General features: G+C 37.0%; 1 protein-coding gene across 1 annotated transcript; it reads right to left on the bottom strand.

The window, feature by feature from the left end:
• LOC133990093 (GTPase IMAP family member 9-like) lies at nucleotides 1-8,794 on the bottom strand. Its single transcript, XM_062428270.1, has 5 exons — nucleotides 8,640-8,794; nucleotides 6,508-6,611; nucleotides 3,843-4,733; nucleotides 727-845; nucleotides 1-87 (listed from the first exon to the last, which is right to left on the bottom strand). The coding sequence occupies exons 1-5, from the start codon at nucleotides 8,792-8,794 to the stop codon at nucleotides 1-3; spliced, it is 1,356 nt and encodes a 451-aa protein (XP_062284254.1).
• Between the last annotated feature and the right edge of the window lie 9,973 nt (nucleotides 8,795-18,767).

Raw genomic sequence — 18,767 nt, 5'->3', positions numbered from 1 at the left:
TTAGACGCTGTTGCTCACTTGGTAAGATGTGTGCAGCATGCGTTTTTTCCATGTCTGCATCAGTAAATCTGTGATCGATCGAGTGGTCTGTGTAAGAAAGCCATGATCACGCACATATCTGAATTACCTCGACCTGGCTTGACATATCTGCATATCCTGGTTTGGCAAACGTACAACGGAATAAGCCAGGATGCACTGATGAGACTTTTCGCTTTTTCACTTATCCTGGATTTCTTAGTTCTTCTTTTGTGCAACAGCTCTCAGGTGCATAACAACAACAACAATAATAATGATAATATATTTATTTGTATAGCACCTTTCATACAAGAAATACAGTTTTTGCAAGTGTTTCACATTACAATGAGTAAAAGGAACATAAAACAATGTTTAAAAAGAAACAAAAACACAATGTATTATATATATATATATATATATATATTTCAAAATCCACCGTGAAAACTACAGACACATACGCACACAGTATAAAGACAAAGTTAGCAAAAATAAAAGCATTTAAAGTATACAGTATGTAACGGGTATCTAGGGGGGTTGGACCAAAATGCTGCACAACAGCAATTAGAAATAACCTTTATTATACAGTCAGCAAGGTAACTGTACAGGTATATGGCAGAATGTGTAAGGGGCAGGCTGGGAACAGGGACAAATACAAAGCAGGGTCAACGGCAGGCGAGCAGGCAGACAGAAGGTTATGCCAGTAGCACTCACAGAAATGTGGTGTTTGACCAGGCAGAAGTCTCTGGGCTCTCCTGACGGGATCAAAGCCAGAGGACACCACACAGCCACAGGCGATACTCGAGGTAAGGGACAGAAGGCTGGTACATTCACTGGGGTACACACAAGGAGAGGAGATCAGAGGCAAGCTGGGTTGAAACCAGAAAATCAGTCCACAAAGGCCTGTTTGAAGGTCTGGCATGAAGCAAATGACGATCTGGCAAGGAGTGAGTGAAGAGCAGGATCATATCAGAGCTGTAGACTTTTCAGAAAATCTTGGCGTGAGATTTGAAGGAAGTTGGGAGGGCCCCCAACCTTTTTTTGGCCCTTTCATGGTCGCAACCATAAGTCAAAGACATTTTTTTCAATTTGTACTTTAAGTAAAGAAACATGACTATGTACAGCATGGGCCTAGAAAGCATTTGAAATGTGGGTGGTATGATATAATGAGGGGGTCTGGTGGTCCTCCCCCAGAAAACTTTTAACAAAATAGATGTCATTTCCTGTATTCTGGTGCTTTTAACTGATGTTTTGACACTTTGATTTGACTGTACTGTTAGAACAATGATGCGTACATTTTATAATTACATCCAGAGGAAGTGTTTGGCCCCAGATAACATGTTAGAAATTATTTAAAATCTAAAAGTATAGAAATTGATAAATCCATATGTCACAGCTGTGACATTCATTTAATCACTGCAGTAATATACAGGTGAGATAGTCATTTGCAAATTCCAATTTTTTGAGTGGTCTATGCCTTTACAAATAAATGACAATGAATTTAAGGGTCCATTGTTGATTTATAGTTTGAAAGTGAGCATAGCAAAAGATGGTTCACCTGGGAAACGGTATGATATTAAGTTATCAAATTTTGAAATAAGTGATGCTCTTCGGACTTTACTGGTCATACAGGAAACCTTGACTGAAATGTTCAACATTCAGTATTCCCATTGACAATTTATTCAAATGTCAAATCCCTTTCATCACTCACCACAGCAAAGGATCTCTGCTCTGTCCCTGCATCCTGCATCTGCCTCTGACTCACTGTCATGCACCTAGATGTCAGGAGAGGTGGTGGAGTAATAATTAATTAGTGAGCAGTATCTATTCTTTCACGTTTATAATCATAACAAATGAGACTTTATGAGAATATAAATACTGAATGTAAAGTACCAGTCTGTGAAACTGGAAATGTACCCAAAGCCCTCAGAGGAGATCACAGGAGCAGCAGGCCAAAGATTGCTCCTCAAAAAGTAGAATATTTGTCAGTTGTATGAGCCAGTTTATAAATGAGGCAGCCAGGCTTTTATTAGTCAGCTTCTGTCTATAAGAGACTCTGGTGTAGTTAGCTGAAGTTAACTGATTATTACCAGTGATGACTTACTTTACTGTTATTTGAAAAAACAACCTTCTGTCCATGTTAGCGCTTCTCAACAGTTAGCTAACTGAACCGTCTGTAGAAACTTTGTCCCAGAAACATAAAGGCGACAAAATACCAACATTTAGTTTCAGTAAGTTAATAATGTCCTGATCATGTTGTTGTGATAGAGTTGGGCCCACCTTAACACCGGGAACACCGAAGAGCAGCGAAAAGCAGCCTGCAGCGAGTTGCCATGCAATCTCTATGTAAACGTCTGCACTTCACCGCCGCCGTCAAACTGTGTTGGATGATGGATCTGCCTCTATTTGGGCATGGCTCAACCTGTGTCATTATCTGTATGGTTTAAGTCTTTCCCCGGAGGACGTATGGGCTGCATAATTATAAATCTCTAACAAATACCATTTGACATTTCCAGGAGTATCAATCTTACTTTTGATGAAAATGTTTATTGTAAAGAAGACAGTAATGATTTCCTTTTCTTTCTTGCTCTGACATTGTGTTCACAGCATGAAAAGGACATTGTTCAATTCAAATAAACTTTAGTGAATCATTATTTAAATAGTCAAATCATCATTGAGGTGATACACCTTTTTTTTGTTACTATACTTCAATGGCAGCTCAACAGTTACTCACTCTGCTCACAAAGTAATTGAATCTGTTGCAGTTGTTTCTCATCATCTCCAGAGGCTTTGGTAGAATTTCTGAAATAAACACTTCACACTTTTTAATCTGTACATAAGAAGCTGACTTTATTCATTTTGCAAACATGCATCAACATTCAGAAAACCAATCTTTGTGAATGTTTTTACTTACGGATTCATTTCAAACAGTCTCTGTGGAAGAAAATGATGAATCCTCTCTTCACTCATTATAACAGTAACGATTACACAAAATTCACAATTAACATAACATTTAAAATGTGGGGTGAACAGATTAAACATATTAACAGTTGTGATGGAAAGAGAATTAGCCATCCACATTACAGCAAATATAAACAAACAGAAGAAAAATAATTACTCATGAATAAAACAGTTTACATTTTGAATGAATACATCTTTTATTTTTCTTATCTTTCATTTCATGTCACAAAGCTGTGTTTGATGAAATACATTATCTGCAATACAATGGAAAGCCAGCATTAATTAATAAAAACAGTTTGTGTTTGCATGAGCTGAAATTTAATCAACTGATTGAAGGAAGAGAACATCATAATGCTGTCCATCATGTATAGTAATAAACATTAGAAAGTAATGGAGTTAGACTTCTATGCATGGTCTGAATGTGTTAATATAATCCTGGTAAATTAAGTGTACTACATCAGTTTTCTTTAAGGCTTCTTAAAGACTTAAAGAAAAAGCTCTTTACCTGCTGATGTCTGACACTCAAGTTACTCTAGTATGAAATCAGATACAAATAGTATGATGACAAAAAGGCCAATTATTGCACATCATAAGAAGCACGAGAGATTGTTTGATGATACACTAGTTGCAAAGTAACAGTGGTTGCTTTCATAATTAGTCACACCTGCTGATACCACCAGTGAGACTGTTTTTCATTCTTATGCAAAGCTAAAATGGCTGAATCATCACTATATATAACAATACATTTTCAACACACATGAATCCAAGTCATTCACATGTATTAAAAGTAGTTCATAATCACACTGCAGCAGTGAAACAGCTGTGTTATGACTTTGTAAGTGTGTCAAAAAATCCTTTAACAAATTTACCAGCTTCTGCACCTATCCACTGAATTACTGATTTGCTTTTCTCAGCTTCTTGTCTGGCCTGTTCTTCTTTTTCTTTTTTCAGATTTTCTTCTTCCTCCCTCATTTCTCTTACACGAGCCTCCCTCAACTCATTCGCCCTTTCATCCCTCATCTGTCGCTCATACTTTTCCTCTATTTTCTTCCTCAGTTCCTCCCGCTCTTTGCAGTGTTCCTCTTCTTTCTCTTTCAGGAGTCGTTGTTTCTCCTCTTCAATCACTTTCTCTGCCTTTTGGAGCATTTCAGTGGTGTAATAGCCTCCTCCATTCAGCACATTTATTTCTTTTATCTTCTCGAGCAGCTTCCTGACCTGAGAACGATCCTTCACCTCATTATTGAATACATGATACTGGCGTTTACATTTGTCCACAAGTTCCTTCAGATCTTCACTGTCCTTCAATAACTCCTCGATAGGTTTCCCTTTGAGCTGGTCACCATGGGTAAAGAGAACCATGCTGTATTTGTAGGCTTTCTCACCAAAGATTTCCTGAATCATCTGTACAGTTTGCTTTTCTTCTTCTGTGTATCTGTTTGCTTTGATGACAAGCAAGAAGATATGAGGTCCAGGAGAAGCAAAAGCAATGCACTGGGAAATATCTTTAACTGTTTTCTCTTCAGTGTTGTTGGTGTCAAACAGGCCTGGAGTGTCGATAACAGCAACCTTTTGTCCATCTACCTCACTAAAAGCCTTTTCACAGACTGTAGTCAAAGATATGAGGGAGAACTCAGATTTAAAACACTTTTGTCCCAGAATGGTGTTTCCTGTGGCGCTCTTCCCAGCTCCAGTCTTCCCAACTATCACAATCCTGATCAGCTCATCATTGTTGAAGACTGTGGGAGATCTAGACCAGGAGGCTGAAAAACAAAAGACAAACAATCAATATGTATTCATAAAATGTTTTAAATTAATCCACATCAGTGATGGATGACTATTGTTGGACATTGTTTTAGGCTGTGCAATGCATTCAGTAGGCTAATGTACAAAACAACAAAAAACATTAGTCCCTATTTTCCTGAAACAGAGTGCCGGTGCAGATCTAAGTCTTAATTCCTGGTGTAAGCCCCATAAACTGTGGCCAACTATTTTTTGCCATTATTCTGACCATCAGTGTTGACACGACTCATGAATAATCAGACACAAAGTGGAGGACAGACATTTTTTGTGTGAGGTACACAAAACCAACAGTTGGGGAGAGCTTGAGTAAGGAACGATCACATGAGCTCCTCTAATCTACTTTAAATACAGCTACTGGTGAAATGAGGGAGAGAGAAATTAGATGATGTTACAAAATCCAAATTAAGGGAACCCCAATATATTAATATATATTTAATATATGCTACAGTGTTGATGTATTTTAATGTGTCCTGCTGCCTATTGTGGATAATTGGTGCATTTTAAACTCCTTTTTCTAAAACTCATTTCTATTAGAGGAAAATAAAGTCAGAGAACATATCTCAATAGTGTCTAATTTCTTTGTCCTAGACAACTATGAGATCTATGTGAGATCAAGTGAAACTGTGGCTTATTTCTCCTGTTTCTCATTTGTTTCTCCTGAGCAATAAAATGCACAAAATCTCAACTCAGACTCCTTGTAAGTTTCAAAGGAGATCTCATCAAGCTCTCAATTATTTCTCAGATTTTCTCAACTTTTGTCTCTTTTTAATCACAGGCAGATAAATCAGAGAGGTCTCTTTATGAACTAAATCTACTCTCATCCCAGCCTCTACAATTCATGCATCTCAGGTTGATCTCAGACAGAGCAAATAAAGAGCTCTCTGCAAGTGCTCACTGAATTCTCATCCAGACTTAAAGTAATATTAGGAAAATGTCTAACATGCATACCAGTGGATCACTAGTGCTGCAGTATTCAGGTCTGCAGTGTATTTTTTTCACTGTAGACCAGCGCTGATGCTTATTTTTCAACACCTTGTTGATTTTATTACTATCCACACAATTATTTAATGATTAGTATTGTATCATTGAAGGTTGAATGAATTGAATAAAAATAAAGTGATTGTTGGCTGCTAGTCCTTATAGTTGTCCTGTTATTAACATGAATATATATATAATTAGTGGTCAAAGTTGTCAACATTAAATTTTACTGCTTAATTTTCCTCCACGTTTGCTGCTCTGCCTGTCGGTGCTTTCTGATGCCATCCGTCATGTTGTCTGTCAGTTTATTAATTGTCTAGCATTATTGTTGCTTTTTGTGCATGGCTTTTTATAATGTAACTATTGTCTATGTCCTGCTTGCTTGTGGCCTGCTAGTTTGTTATTGTGTCTCGTGTAATCAATTTTGTTGATGTTGGTGTTGCTGCTTAATGTTGTTTTTGTCTGTAGAAACTGTCTGCTGTCTTTGTTAGCTTGCGTGTGTATGTATGGATTTTTTCATTGTTTTCTGCCTATATTGAGATTTAGTCTTCTTATTTGTTAATGTATTACTTGTATGCTTAAAACTAAATTTTTTCATATTCTTTTAGGGTGATATGGAGTTTATTCCCTATCTTAATTCAAGAGCATATTAAATGGATTTGTGAGCAGTATTTATTGATTTTATGCTCAGATTTTGTGATATTTACTCTCAAAACTCTGCTCTCGTGCTCAAATTTGCTGTGCGCTTGCTCGCACTGTGTCCCCGCACTCGGTTACATCGCTGCTCGCGCAGATTTCCTGCGCTCACACTCGAGTTCTTCCTCTCGCGCTCAGGGAGTTTGTGCTTGCGGATCTCTGCTCTGCTCTCGAATCAAAATTGTAAACGGGTGCGTTCGCTGCTCTTCGAGGAGCGTCGCATACGGGCTGGCACTTTTCAACCGGGTTTATCCACTCCTTACCTCCGGTGCTGTAATAAATAATAATAATAATAATAATAATAATAATAATAAACTTTATTTATATAGCACCTTTAAAAAACAAAGTTTCACAAAGTGCTTTGACAGACAGGCAAGAAGCAGTAAAATACAAAGCAAGACAGACAACACAGAGAGAGGTAACAAGACTGGCATATACAATATATAAAAATATATAAAACATATAAGACAAAGTAAACATAAGATTAAATAAAAGACAGTAGTAATATGCAAAAAAAAAAAAGACAACATCACATAAAAGCTAATCTGTAAAAGTGAGTTTTTAGTAATGATTTAAAAGAAGATACTGAATGTGTCAGCCTTATTTCCTCAGGCAGGCCCCACCCGAGGATCTAAGGCTGCGGGCCGGCTCATACGGAGTCAACATGTCCGTAATATAGCTTGGAGCTAGACCCAGACGTGCTTTAAAAGTGATCAGTAAAATCTTAAAATCAATTCTAAAATGAACAGGGAGCCAGTGAAGAGAAGCGAGGATTGGGATGATGTGATGTCATCTGTTAAAACCAGTAAGAGGCCTAGCTGCTGCGTTCTGAACTAGTTGGAGGCGAGAGAGACATTTTTGAGGTAAACCGGAAAGGAGAGAGTTGCAATAATCTAAACGGGAAAAAATGAAGGCATTAATGATTTTTTCCAGGTCAGAGTGGGTGAGCATCGGCTTGTTTGGAGATTATTCTTAATTGTAAATAACAGGACTGGACAGTTTTTGTGATGTGAGGAATGAAACATAATTCTGGGTCAAACAGGACTCCAAAATTGCTGGCAGTGGGCTTGATGTTCGTGGACAGGGGACCAAGACTGATGGGATTTTTTGTATTTGGGGGATTGAACAGTATTATTTCTGTTTTGGAGTTGTTAAATGTGGTTTCTTTCATTTTTTTGACCACTGTTGGAATAAAATATCATTTAATAAATATTATTATTATAATACAATATAGCTATTTTAATGAACATCACCTCAGCCTAAATACTGCTCTCAAATCCATTGAATATGCTCTTGAATTAAGATAGGGAATAAACTCCATAGGGTGACTACTTAACATCAGTCCAGGGACAACAGATGTAAAATAGCCTTTTGGCTAATTCTGGCATGTTTACATTTGTTAAAATGTTGTATTCATGTGCATTGTCCCTGATCATTAAACCTTTAAATAAATAAATACATTTAAAAAAAAAGGATGTGAATGCACAAGCGAAGACTAAACACATGGTCCTCATTTTAATGGATATCTTAGCTCTTCCATGACGAAAAACAAAATTCCACAATACAGAAGCTGCACAAACTTGGTGCAAAAACCCATTGCTAAGGGTCTTTGTAGTAAAGATTCACTATTTTTCTTTTATTTATTCCACTTCCTTTTCTTCACTTCACTTCCTGTCTTCTCCTTTCCTTCTTACTGATTGGTTGGTGGTTTCACCCTCTGTCACTCCTGATTATCTTGATTGAATTCACTTGTACACTCTAGCCTTATTTAGAGACAGCCCTCCTTTTCACTCACACTCACACCTTCTGACAGGGTGGCAAACCTGATTATTGAAATAAATCTCTTGAGAGTGAAGTCAAATTTAATGTTCTTGCTTTCCTTGCGTCCTGATTGATGCCCATCATGATAGTACACCTCCTTTGAACCCCCTATTCTACAGTCTTGTCTCACCTATTTCTTCTAGTGAATTTCAGAAAAACATAAGAGAGTTAGCATGCAGTGGTTAACACTGTCGCCTCACAACAAGAGGGTTCTGTTTTTGAACCGGCTGGAGCCCTTATGTGTGGAGTTTGTATGTTCTCCTCGTTCCTCTGTGGGTTTTCTCTGAGTACTGGGCTTCATCCCACAAACCAAAAACATGCAGTCTATTTATTGGTCACTTTAAATGACCTGTGATGATGCATCTGACTACCTGAACGCGGAGAAGGCCCTCCTCGTCCAAGCCCAGTTGGACTCATTCCCAGATGAGATCAAAGCTCTCAAGTTCAACCGACCTCTTTCGATCTGAAAGTCGCTTGAGTTCTCTTGCTCCAGATTATCTGGAGGAGTAGACTGCTTTGGGCCCATTCCACATTAAGGTAGGGCGCCAGAATGAGAAGAGATGGGGGATTTTATACAAGTGCATGACTATGCGCTACGATCATCTTGACCTCTTGGAGAGTTTGAACTCTGACGTCTTCCTCATGTCCCTGAGACGCTTCATCTCACGTCGTGGTACGTTTGAGCTTCTATGCGATAATGGCACCAATTGTGTTGGAGGAGATAATGAGCTGCAGGACGCCTTTGCCAAGATGGCACCGAGCCTGAAGGTTCAGTTGGCTAAGCAGAAGATTAGATTATGCTTTAACCCACCAAGCGCACCTCATTTCGATGGAATTTGGGAGAGGGAGATTAAGTCTATGAAGACCGCCTTTAGGATTATTTCTTCTGTTTGGGGAAGTGTGTGTACCTGACTAATGTGAGTATTTATGTTTAAACTGCTTTATTTAAGTGCCACAGCTAATGTAGATGTTAATCTGTATCTGCTGGAGTTTCAGTAACAGTAAATTAGTTACAGTGAATTTGCTACATTAGCTATGTAAACGTGTATGTACTAGCTAGGCTAGACATGTGCTCCTCATTTTACATTGTTTGCACTATTGATATTTCTCCTTTGTTGATAATCTGGTTTATGATGTAAAGGAGTTTTCTACTTAATTGAAATGCATTTTCATATGCCTTGCATGTAACCTTAGTTTCATGTATGGTTTCATTTGGTAAATAATATATATTGTATATATATATATATATATATATATATATATATATTTGTGTGTGTGTGTGTGTGTGTGTGTGTGTGTGTGTGTGTGAAGGTATCTACGCTGTTCCAGCTGTAAATAAAGTGAACAGCATAAAAAAAATCTACAGTAAATTAAAATAAAAAAGTGTTGCAAGTTGAAAGGACGCGTTAAGAATCGCACATTTTGGAGCTCTGTGGACGACCTGCACGGAGATGTGTGCATGATGATTTTTTTAACAAATCCAAATTTAACCCAAAACACCCTCCATGTATGTTTTTGTATTTTCCAGGTAACACAAAATGCCATAATGAAGGAATATGGTGTTGAAGCTGCTTTTATTGCTCTTAATTTTCTAGAGCAGTATTCAAAGCTTACAGTCCAATATGTCCCATGCAGCTCTCTGCTGCACAATAACTAAATGCTGTTTCTCCATGTTCAATTTGACAATATCTAGCTACACATATTGATATTTAAATGTGTTTTACAAAGTCTACTTTTATCCTGCTTACTAAAAGGATACTTCGTCTTTACATTCATGCTTTTTTATATAAATGTGGCTATAACAGAAATATCCTTCTTAAAAAGCTTCCGACAAGCAAAACAAGCAGACTTTTTAATAAATAATAAACAATTAAAAGATTTAGTTCTAGTTTATTGTTTCATTACGCTGTTCCAGCTGTACATAAAGTGACTAAAACCCAACATAAAAAGAGAAATTGTGTTTTTATTCTCACGTCAATCTGCCGTAAATGGAAAAATAGTGAGACAAAATATTTCATAAATTAATGATCAACTTGCTGTCAATGTGTTGTCTATGTGAGGTTAACATCTTGTCTACGTGATGTGAACATGTTGTGTACGTGTGAAGAATCACGTATATCGGAGCTGCTAGACTCACCACAGAGATGTTCTGTGGTTTTAGAAACGTCTCTGTGTGAACGCCTCTGCAAAGTGAAACAATGAAAACTGTTCTGCAGTTGTCAGCAAAAACTGCATTTCGCAGTAAACACATTCCAGTATCACTGGTGTACTGAATACTGAACACAAACACAACACTTTCAACTGGGAAACTACCTCTTATTCCTTGATTACGTCTATACACTATACAGTAGTATGAAAATATGTACAAAAAATGTAAACACTGGGTGTCGGGGAAGGAGGGGTGTGATTGGTCTAATAAGCAGCAACACACAGCTATCAGGACACTTTGCTCACATGCGCTGCATTGATAGTCACACAAACACACACACGTAGTCGCTCTCTACAGCGCACTCATGCTTGATTCCGGGAGATTGTATCTCATTTGCAGGCGTAAAGGAGCCGCTATCAATGTGCGGGAGACTCCCGGAAACTTCAAGGAGAGTTGGGATGTCTGCGTTTGCAGACAGTAAAATTTCTGTCAACAGTTTTCACTCCCTCGTCGTTGTATTCAAAACGAAATTAGCCCACACCGGAGATTTGAATGAAGCCGGTGCTTCTTCAAACTTTTGTCTCTCAACTCCTCGGCTAGTGTTGGCCATGCCTCTTTGTTTTATTTTTTCCGCTTCTCTGTAAACTGCACTTTGAACCCGGCTCCAGTTACAACAGTGTGGGAGGGGGTGAGTGGGTGGAGGCACAACAGTGATTGGACATTAACTCGCGGGGAGGGCTTTTCACCTGCCTGGACAGGCACACACACACACATTTCAAATTCAAAATGAATTGCAAAACCGAAAACCCGCGGTCCATAAGGGTGTATTGTTCCGTGCAGAACGGTTCAATATTTTACAGAGTACCGTTGCATCCCTAATCAGGAGTAATGTTATGTTCAGTGAGGACACATCTACCAGTGGAGTGCACAGACTTTTTGAAGGGCAGGGGCGAAAAGAAAAAAAGGGCACATACAGCGCGTTCTCGCCACCGAAGAGGGCACTTTAGCGCACGTCTTTCAACAATTGGGCCACGAGGGGGGGCGACTGCCCTTGTGCACACCACTGACTTCGATACACGGACTGGATGAGTTTAGGATCGAGCTAACACTAGTGCTGAGCGCTACAAAAATATCGCAGTACAGGTAGCCTACACATAGCTTTTTACAAAGTAATATCCTAACTCTCTGAATAAGACTGTTGCAGAATCAGATGCAGAGTACACAGAAATGGGTTTACTCACACAACATTGAGTTTATCAAAGAAAAGGACAACAACATAATAGTCAAGTGCAATGTGTAGGGGAAACCGAGGGAAGATAATAATGCAGACTGAATGAACTGTTTTCAGTTCAACACATCGCTTCAGGTCTGCAATTTTTTTGTCCTTATCACTGAAGCATTGGGACCTTCATTTACTTGAAGCAGTTTGATTGTTTGTTAGCAACTTTAATTAACTAATTTGAGTAATTAATTAATCCCAACCTCAATTCGAAGTGTTTTAATTTGTAGCATTTCGTCTTAAAACTTTCTTTGGTGAATTCAGGCTTTTATCTTTGTTTTTTTTTTGTTTTTCAGTGATGTCTATAATCTTCCCTCACAAAGGCTAATATACATATTTAACTTAAAATATAAAGAACCCCAATGTCACCAATAACCCATTACTCACATTAATCAATATATTTCAACATTTCAGTTTACCCAAGTATTAATATTGTAAGTACAGTTGTATATGGACTCACCAAAGTTTCCAAATGCGTTCCCCATGATTGAGTAGATGCTGCTGAATGAGGCGAAGTAAGTCTGTCTGTGCTCCTTCTTACAACAAACCACACCCAAACACTGTTAACATTAATATAAAGTGGAGTTTATCATATTTCAGAGGGAAGGAGGTACTTGAGAGAGTGGGAGTGACTAAGAGTCAGAATAGATAGAAGGTTATGAAAGAAGAAAAAACTGTTTCTGCCGCACAAAGTTGTAGATTTTGTTTTACTATTCACATATTTCTTTTTTATTGCTTTTTTAAAAACATTTTTACCTCTCCAGGCCTCTAAAATTATTCAATCTGAGATAGTAAAATCACTGTTTTATTCAACAAAAACAGATGCAACATTTGTTTGCAAGTAGATCTTCTTTTCAGAAAAAAATATTGGACAGATGTACAGCACAAGTAGCTGCGTGTATTAAATTCATTTGTGAATGGTAGTAGTAGTAAAATACAATATAACCATATAAGGTATTACTCTTATTTTCTGTTAAAAAGGAGAAATGTTTGTGCATTGGAGATTCTGCTGTAAAAGACAACAAACCCCAGAAAATACAAACAGTAATCTTTATTGTTTGCAAAAAATAAATATTAACAACATTTATTATTATACCTTCTTTATTTATTTATTTTTTACACCTTTTTAAAATTGGTTTTGCAGGATTATACATGTGTATCAAACACAGTAGTCATTTATAATGTCCCGTGAAGGAACACAGAAATGTACTTTTTTGTAAAGAAGTGGGTATTATTTTCTTTAATACCAAATACATGTTTTGTCTTAAATATAATGTGTGAGTTAAACTTTCTAATGGTGGCATGTTAGTGAATTTAGAGGGATTCAAAAGCTTTTATTATAGCAGTGACAGACTTTACAGTGTGGATAGTTAAGTCCCCTTACTCCGCTGGTCTGTTCTCTCATCATTATTATTATTAACGTCCTTTGTTGCAACAGTGTGTGTCAGTGACAATATATCACAAACCACCAGTGCCGGTCCTGACCCATGAGCCAGCTGCCATGTAAACCATTTATTTCATTTACCACACAATCACACCTGATACACCAGTGTTCCCGCTACAATCCTCCCAATAAACTGTATTTATTGAATATAAGAAATATAAAATGTAAACAAATATTCAAATAAGAAATCTGATAAAATATAACATATTCAAATAATAGATATTACATTAACAAATGTAATAAATATAATGTTCAAATAAATATTTAGTTTACTACATATAAAATAAAATATATAATATAAAATACAATTCATACTATAGCTTGGCTGAATATTCTTTTCTTATTCACTGTGAGAGATGTAACCCCCCCCCCCCCATCAGCATTTACAAGAAATGACAGCAGTTCTTCTAAATTATACGGCGCCCCGGAAGGGCTGTGAACAGAAAAACAAAACAAAACCCTTTAGAGAGCGAAGCTGTCTTACTGCAAGCACCTGAAATGCACCTCTGTGTGCACACTGGTACAATTTCTTTGCAAATGTCTTGTTTAATTTTCTCCATTGAATTAATTTTTTCCACATATAACTCTTTCCTGTACAATTGACCCTCAGCCTCAAACCCCAAAAATACAAATGTTAAATTAACAGTTTGTATTGAAAAAATAAAGAGCAAACTAAGAGGTCATTAGCATAACAAGTCAATATAGCTGAAGAGAGAAAGAAAGTGCTGCTGCAGAAACTTCTGATGGAAAGAGAAAGATAAGGCAGCACAGTCTCATCCACACAGATCAATTCTGATCTCTAAAGAGGTGCAGTGCAGAAACAAGAATGTAATCGTGGTAAATTAAGTGTAATACATCAGTTTTCTTTAAGGCTTCAGCCTGGTGATGTCTGACACTCAAGTTACTTTAGTATGAAATCTGATTTTCATGGCATGATGACAAAAAGGCCAATTATTGACTGACTTTCTCATTAGAAACATGTAAGTTTGTTTGATGCATTTTAAACAGCTGCAAAGAAGCAGTGCTGGCTGTAGTAATTAATCACACCCGCTGCTACCACCAGTAATACTGGCAGTGGCTATCACAGACATTTTGGGGGGCAGGTGCTCAGTGAAAAATAAGGGCACTTTGTGCAGCATGTGGAACTGCCAGCTGCCTTAATATAGCAGTGTGAGACACAAAAAAAACATTACAGGCTCATGTTGAATGTAATTGCATATTTATATATGTCAATAAAATTACTTGACCTTTCAATTGGACTATAGCACTGATCAGTCAATCACTGTTGTCTTATTTCTCTGGAATATACACACATGGAGGTTTTTAGCAAATTAGGCAGCTACAATGATAGATCAGTGTACTGGTAGCAAAATTGGGGCATTATTATCACACGCTTTTAATCGTAGAGCATTTATAGATGATCATGTCAACATGGGCCACATACAGTACACTGTTAAAGAAAAAAAAAAAAGTTCAAAAGGGTACTTGCTTGGTCCAGAGGGCAAAGGGCAGGTACTATAGCACCACCTAGTGTCTATCTGTGCACGCCACTGAATACTGGTGTGTTTTTATAACTTTAAGTTTTCATTCTTATGCAAAGCCAAAATGGCTGAATCATCAGTATGTAAAAATCAATTTTCAACACACATGAATCCAAGTCATTCACATATATTAAAACTATATCATTGCACTTCAGCAGTGAAACCGCTTGTGTTACAGCTGTCTAGAAAAGGCAATAAGTTATGTAACAAATGTAGCATTGTCTACACCTATCCAATAGATTAATGAGAGGCTTTTCTCAGCTTCTTGTCTGGCCTGCTCTTCCTTTTCTTTTTTCAGTTCTTCTATGTCCTCCCTTATTTCTCTTTCACAAGCTTCCCTCAACTTATTCTCCCTGTCTCTATCAGCCCTCTCAATTTTCTTATATTTCCTTCCTCAGTTCCTCCTCCTCTTTGTGGTTTTGGTCTTCTTTGTCTTTCAGGATTCGTTGTTTCTTCTCTTCAATCGCTCTCTGCTTTTTGGAACATTTCAGTGGTGTAGTAGCTTCCTCCATTCTTTTCACTTATTTTTCTGATTTTATCGATCCTCCACCTCCTTATTGAACACATCGTACTGACCATTGCATTTATCCACAAATTCCTCCAGATCTTCACTTTCCTTCAAGAACTCCTCGATAGGTTTCCCTTTGAGCCGGTCACCATGGGTAAAGAGAACCATGCTGTATTCATTGGCTTCCTCACCAAAGAGTCCCTGAATCATCTGCACTGTCTGTTGTTCTTCATTTGTTAATCTGTCCAGTCTGATGTCAACCAGGAAGATATGAGGTCAAGGAGAAGCATAAGCAATGCTCTGGGAAATATCTTGAACTGTCAAACAAACCTGGAGTGTCAATAACAGCAACCCAAAGTACATTTTTAACAAGCTACTTTTGACTTTTACTTGAGTACATTTTTAGACCAGTACTTTCACTGGGGGGCGGCTGTGGCTCAGGAGGTAGAGCGGTCGTCCTTCGATTGGCGGTTCGATTCCCGGCTCCTCCAGTCCACGTGTCGATGTGTCCTTTGCTGTGCCAACGGTGTATTAATGTGTGTAAATGGTTAGCTTTCTCCTGGTGTGCAGGTTGGCACCCTGCGTTGTAGCTACCTGCCATCAGTGTGTGAATGGGGTGAATGAGTTGTAGTGTAAAGCGCTTTGAGTGGTCGAAAAAACTAGAAAGGCGCTATATAAGTACTTTAATAGATTATTGCAGTACTCTTTCCACCTCTGCGACTGACCAATCATAAAACAGCATTTAATAGAGCTGTGTAATAACGTATAAATATATATATTTTAAATATTCTGTTTAATATACGACACATGACTTATTTTGGCATACAAAGAACCAACTTGTAACCAAAGACTACACTATGTAAAATGTGAATTAACTTCTTATTAGTAACTTTGGTAAGTTTCAGATTTCAATTCATAAATTAATCGACGGAGGGGGGCCAAAACATATAGTCTGCCTAGTGTAGTCCATTTATTTGATCTGGGTCTGCACATAGTATGTAGATACATTTGATCCATGTAAAATTTGTTTAAGTTCTAATTTATAGTTTCATCAAAATATGTAAAAGATAAATGAAGGTATCCACGTTGTTCCAGCTGTGCATAAGGTGAACAAGATTGTATTAAAACCTGTTTTAAAATGTTTGCATGTTTTATTTGTTCCCAACATGAAAAGATAAATTGTTTTGATTCTCGTGTCAATCTGCAGTAAATGAAAAAAATATTGGAGCAAAGTAAAAGAGGTTTCATAAATAAGTTACCAATGTGATGTCAAAGTGTTAACTATGTGATGTGAACATGTTGTATACGTGATGTGAACGTGTTGTATACGTGATGTGAACGTGTTGTATACGTGTGAAGAATCACATATATCGGAGCTGCTAGGCTCACCATAGAGGTATTCTGTGGTTTTGGTGATGTCTCTGCAAAGTGAAACCATTTAAAGTGTTCTGCAACTGTGGTTAGAGCTGAGCAGGTTGAACAACAGCATTTATATTACAGTGTGTTTATCAAAAGTGCTTTACAATGTTTTTTCTGTTGCTCACTCACACATTCACACACATTCACACACGATTGTCAAAAGTTACTGTACAAGGTGCTGATATACCATCAGGAACAATGTTGAGATCAATCGACACTTTGACACACAGACTGGATGAGTCGAGGTTTGAGCTACTAGTGTTGAGGGCAGTATACAGATGCATATTACGTTTAGCAATAAGGAAGTAATATAACACATTATTAATGGGATTGTGATAAAAATATTAGGTCAAGTAACATGTTGCTACCCAGAACGCACAGTGTGTTAGACCACCACAAGAAAAAAAAGAAGAAAATCCCTGAAGAAGACCAAATCGAACAAAATGTTGCCAAATACTTAAAGTATATAATCATGTATTTCTCACTTTATATTTTTTTAATCTCTTTTTTAAAATTTGTTTTGCAGGTTTATACATTTGTATTAAACGCAGTTGTCATTTATAATGTAACATAAAGGAAGAAAAACTATTTCTAATGTTCTGTGAATTTAGAGAAATCATAGTTGATTCAAAAGCTTTTATTATAGCACCCCCATGTGGCCAATTAATGTAGTTTTTAAGACACCTGAAGTTGCTGGAACCTTAAAAAAGAAACACACACGCGCACACACACACACACACACACACAAACACACACACACACACACACTGAGGTCAAATAACTGAAACTAAAATCTGCATTACAACATTTTATTGACATTATTGAGTTTAGTTACATAAAAGTACATTTTGTTAATACATTTTGGTTCTGACTCACCAACATCTTTTTGAACCAGGTTCAATCTGTTTCTCAATTTAAGGCAACTGCATGGAAGCCACCTTTATACAGAAGGTAAACGAGAGGATGAAACATTTAATAATTTTAATGAATATTTCTTCAAATAAATCTGTTATTTAGTGAAGTCTGAATGTGGTTGGAACATTTCTTTGTCTGATAGTTATTACATGTGAGCTAGAAATGAACTGCAGCCACTACAAAGTCCTCTTAGGCACTGATAAACACATATTTATATATGCAAATTACATGATTAATTCAAGAGGATATATTATGCATTGCTGTATGTCAAAAACTGTATATTTCAATGTACAACGCATGTTGAGGTCAACGGTGGCCTCAGTCATCTCCTGCTGCTTTTACTATCTTTTGTTCCCCAGGTCATAATTACAATGGCCACTAGATGGCGTCTGTAACTCAGAAGTGAGAGTGGAGCCACACTGCCTCATATCTATGGGTCCCAATGACAGCTGATAACAGTCATTTCATGGACTGATAACAGTATGTGACTTCAGCATGATTTTATTTTATTTTTAATGATTGTCATTGAATCTGTCTTGTAACATAAAGTGTGGAATTTGTAGGTAGAAATAAGATGATACACAAGGTAGTACAGTATACATAAAAAATAGGATAATGTTTGTATGTATAAAACTTTTCAAACACAATAACGATGCAGTTAAAAAAGGAAGTACAGAAACTCATCAATCAAAGGCAATTTTATTTGTGTAAAACATTGTATGCATACATAATTTTTGTATAAGAAAAACATTTGGTAAAATGTATTTCTGTTTGATTCAAATGTTTTTTTCTCCTCATCTAATTAGGCTATAATTAAACTATTTATCCCTATTTTGTTCTATGTCGGTTCAATAAATCCTATTTCATGATGTCTCTACCCCACAGCTGGTTCATTTAACTTTCTTCTTTCTTTTCTAAACCAAAATGATATAAAATAAAATCCTGACAAAATAATAATAATAATAATAATAATAATAATAATAATAATAATAATAATAATAGGCAAGGCAAGGCAAGGCAAGGCAGTTTTATTTATATAGCGCATTTCATACACAGTGGCAACTCAATGTGCTTTACATAAAAGAAACATTTAACAGAAAAAATTGAAAAAACATGGAATTTGAGAAATAAAAATAAAACCCAATCATCCAACACATACATTACCCCCCCCCCCCCCCCCCCGCCACACACACACTAATAATAAAGACAAAGTACAGAAACATAGAAAGAGAGAGAAATAAAAT

This window comes from Scomber scombrus, chromosome 11 (assembly GCF_963691925.1).
Source record: "Scomber scombrus chromosome 11, fScoSco1.1, whole genome shotgun sequence".
Classification (NCBI taxonomy): Eukaryota; Metazoa; Chordata; class Actinopteri; order Scombriformes; family Scombridae; genus Scomber; species Scomber scombrus.
This window is presented reverse-complemented; position numbering and strand designations above follow the sequence as displayed.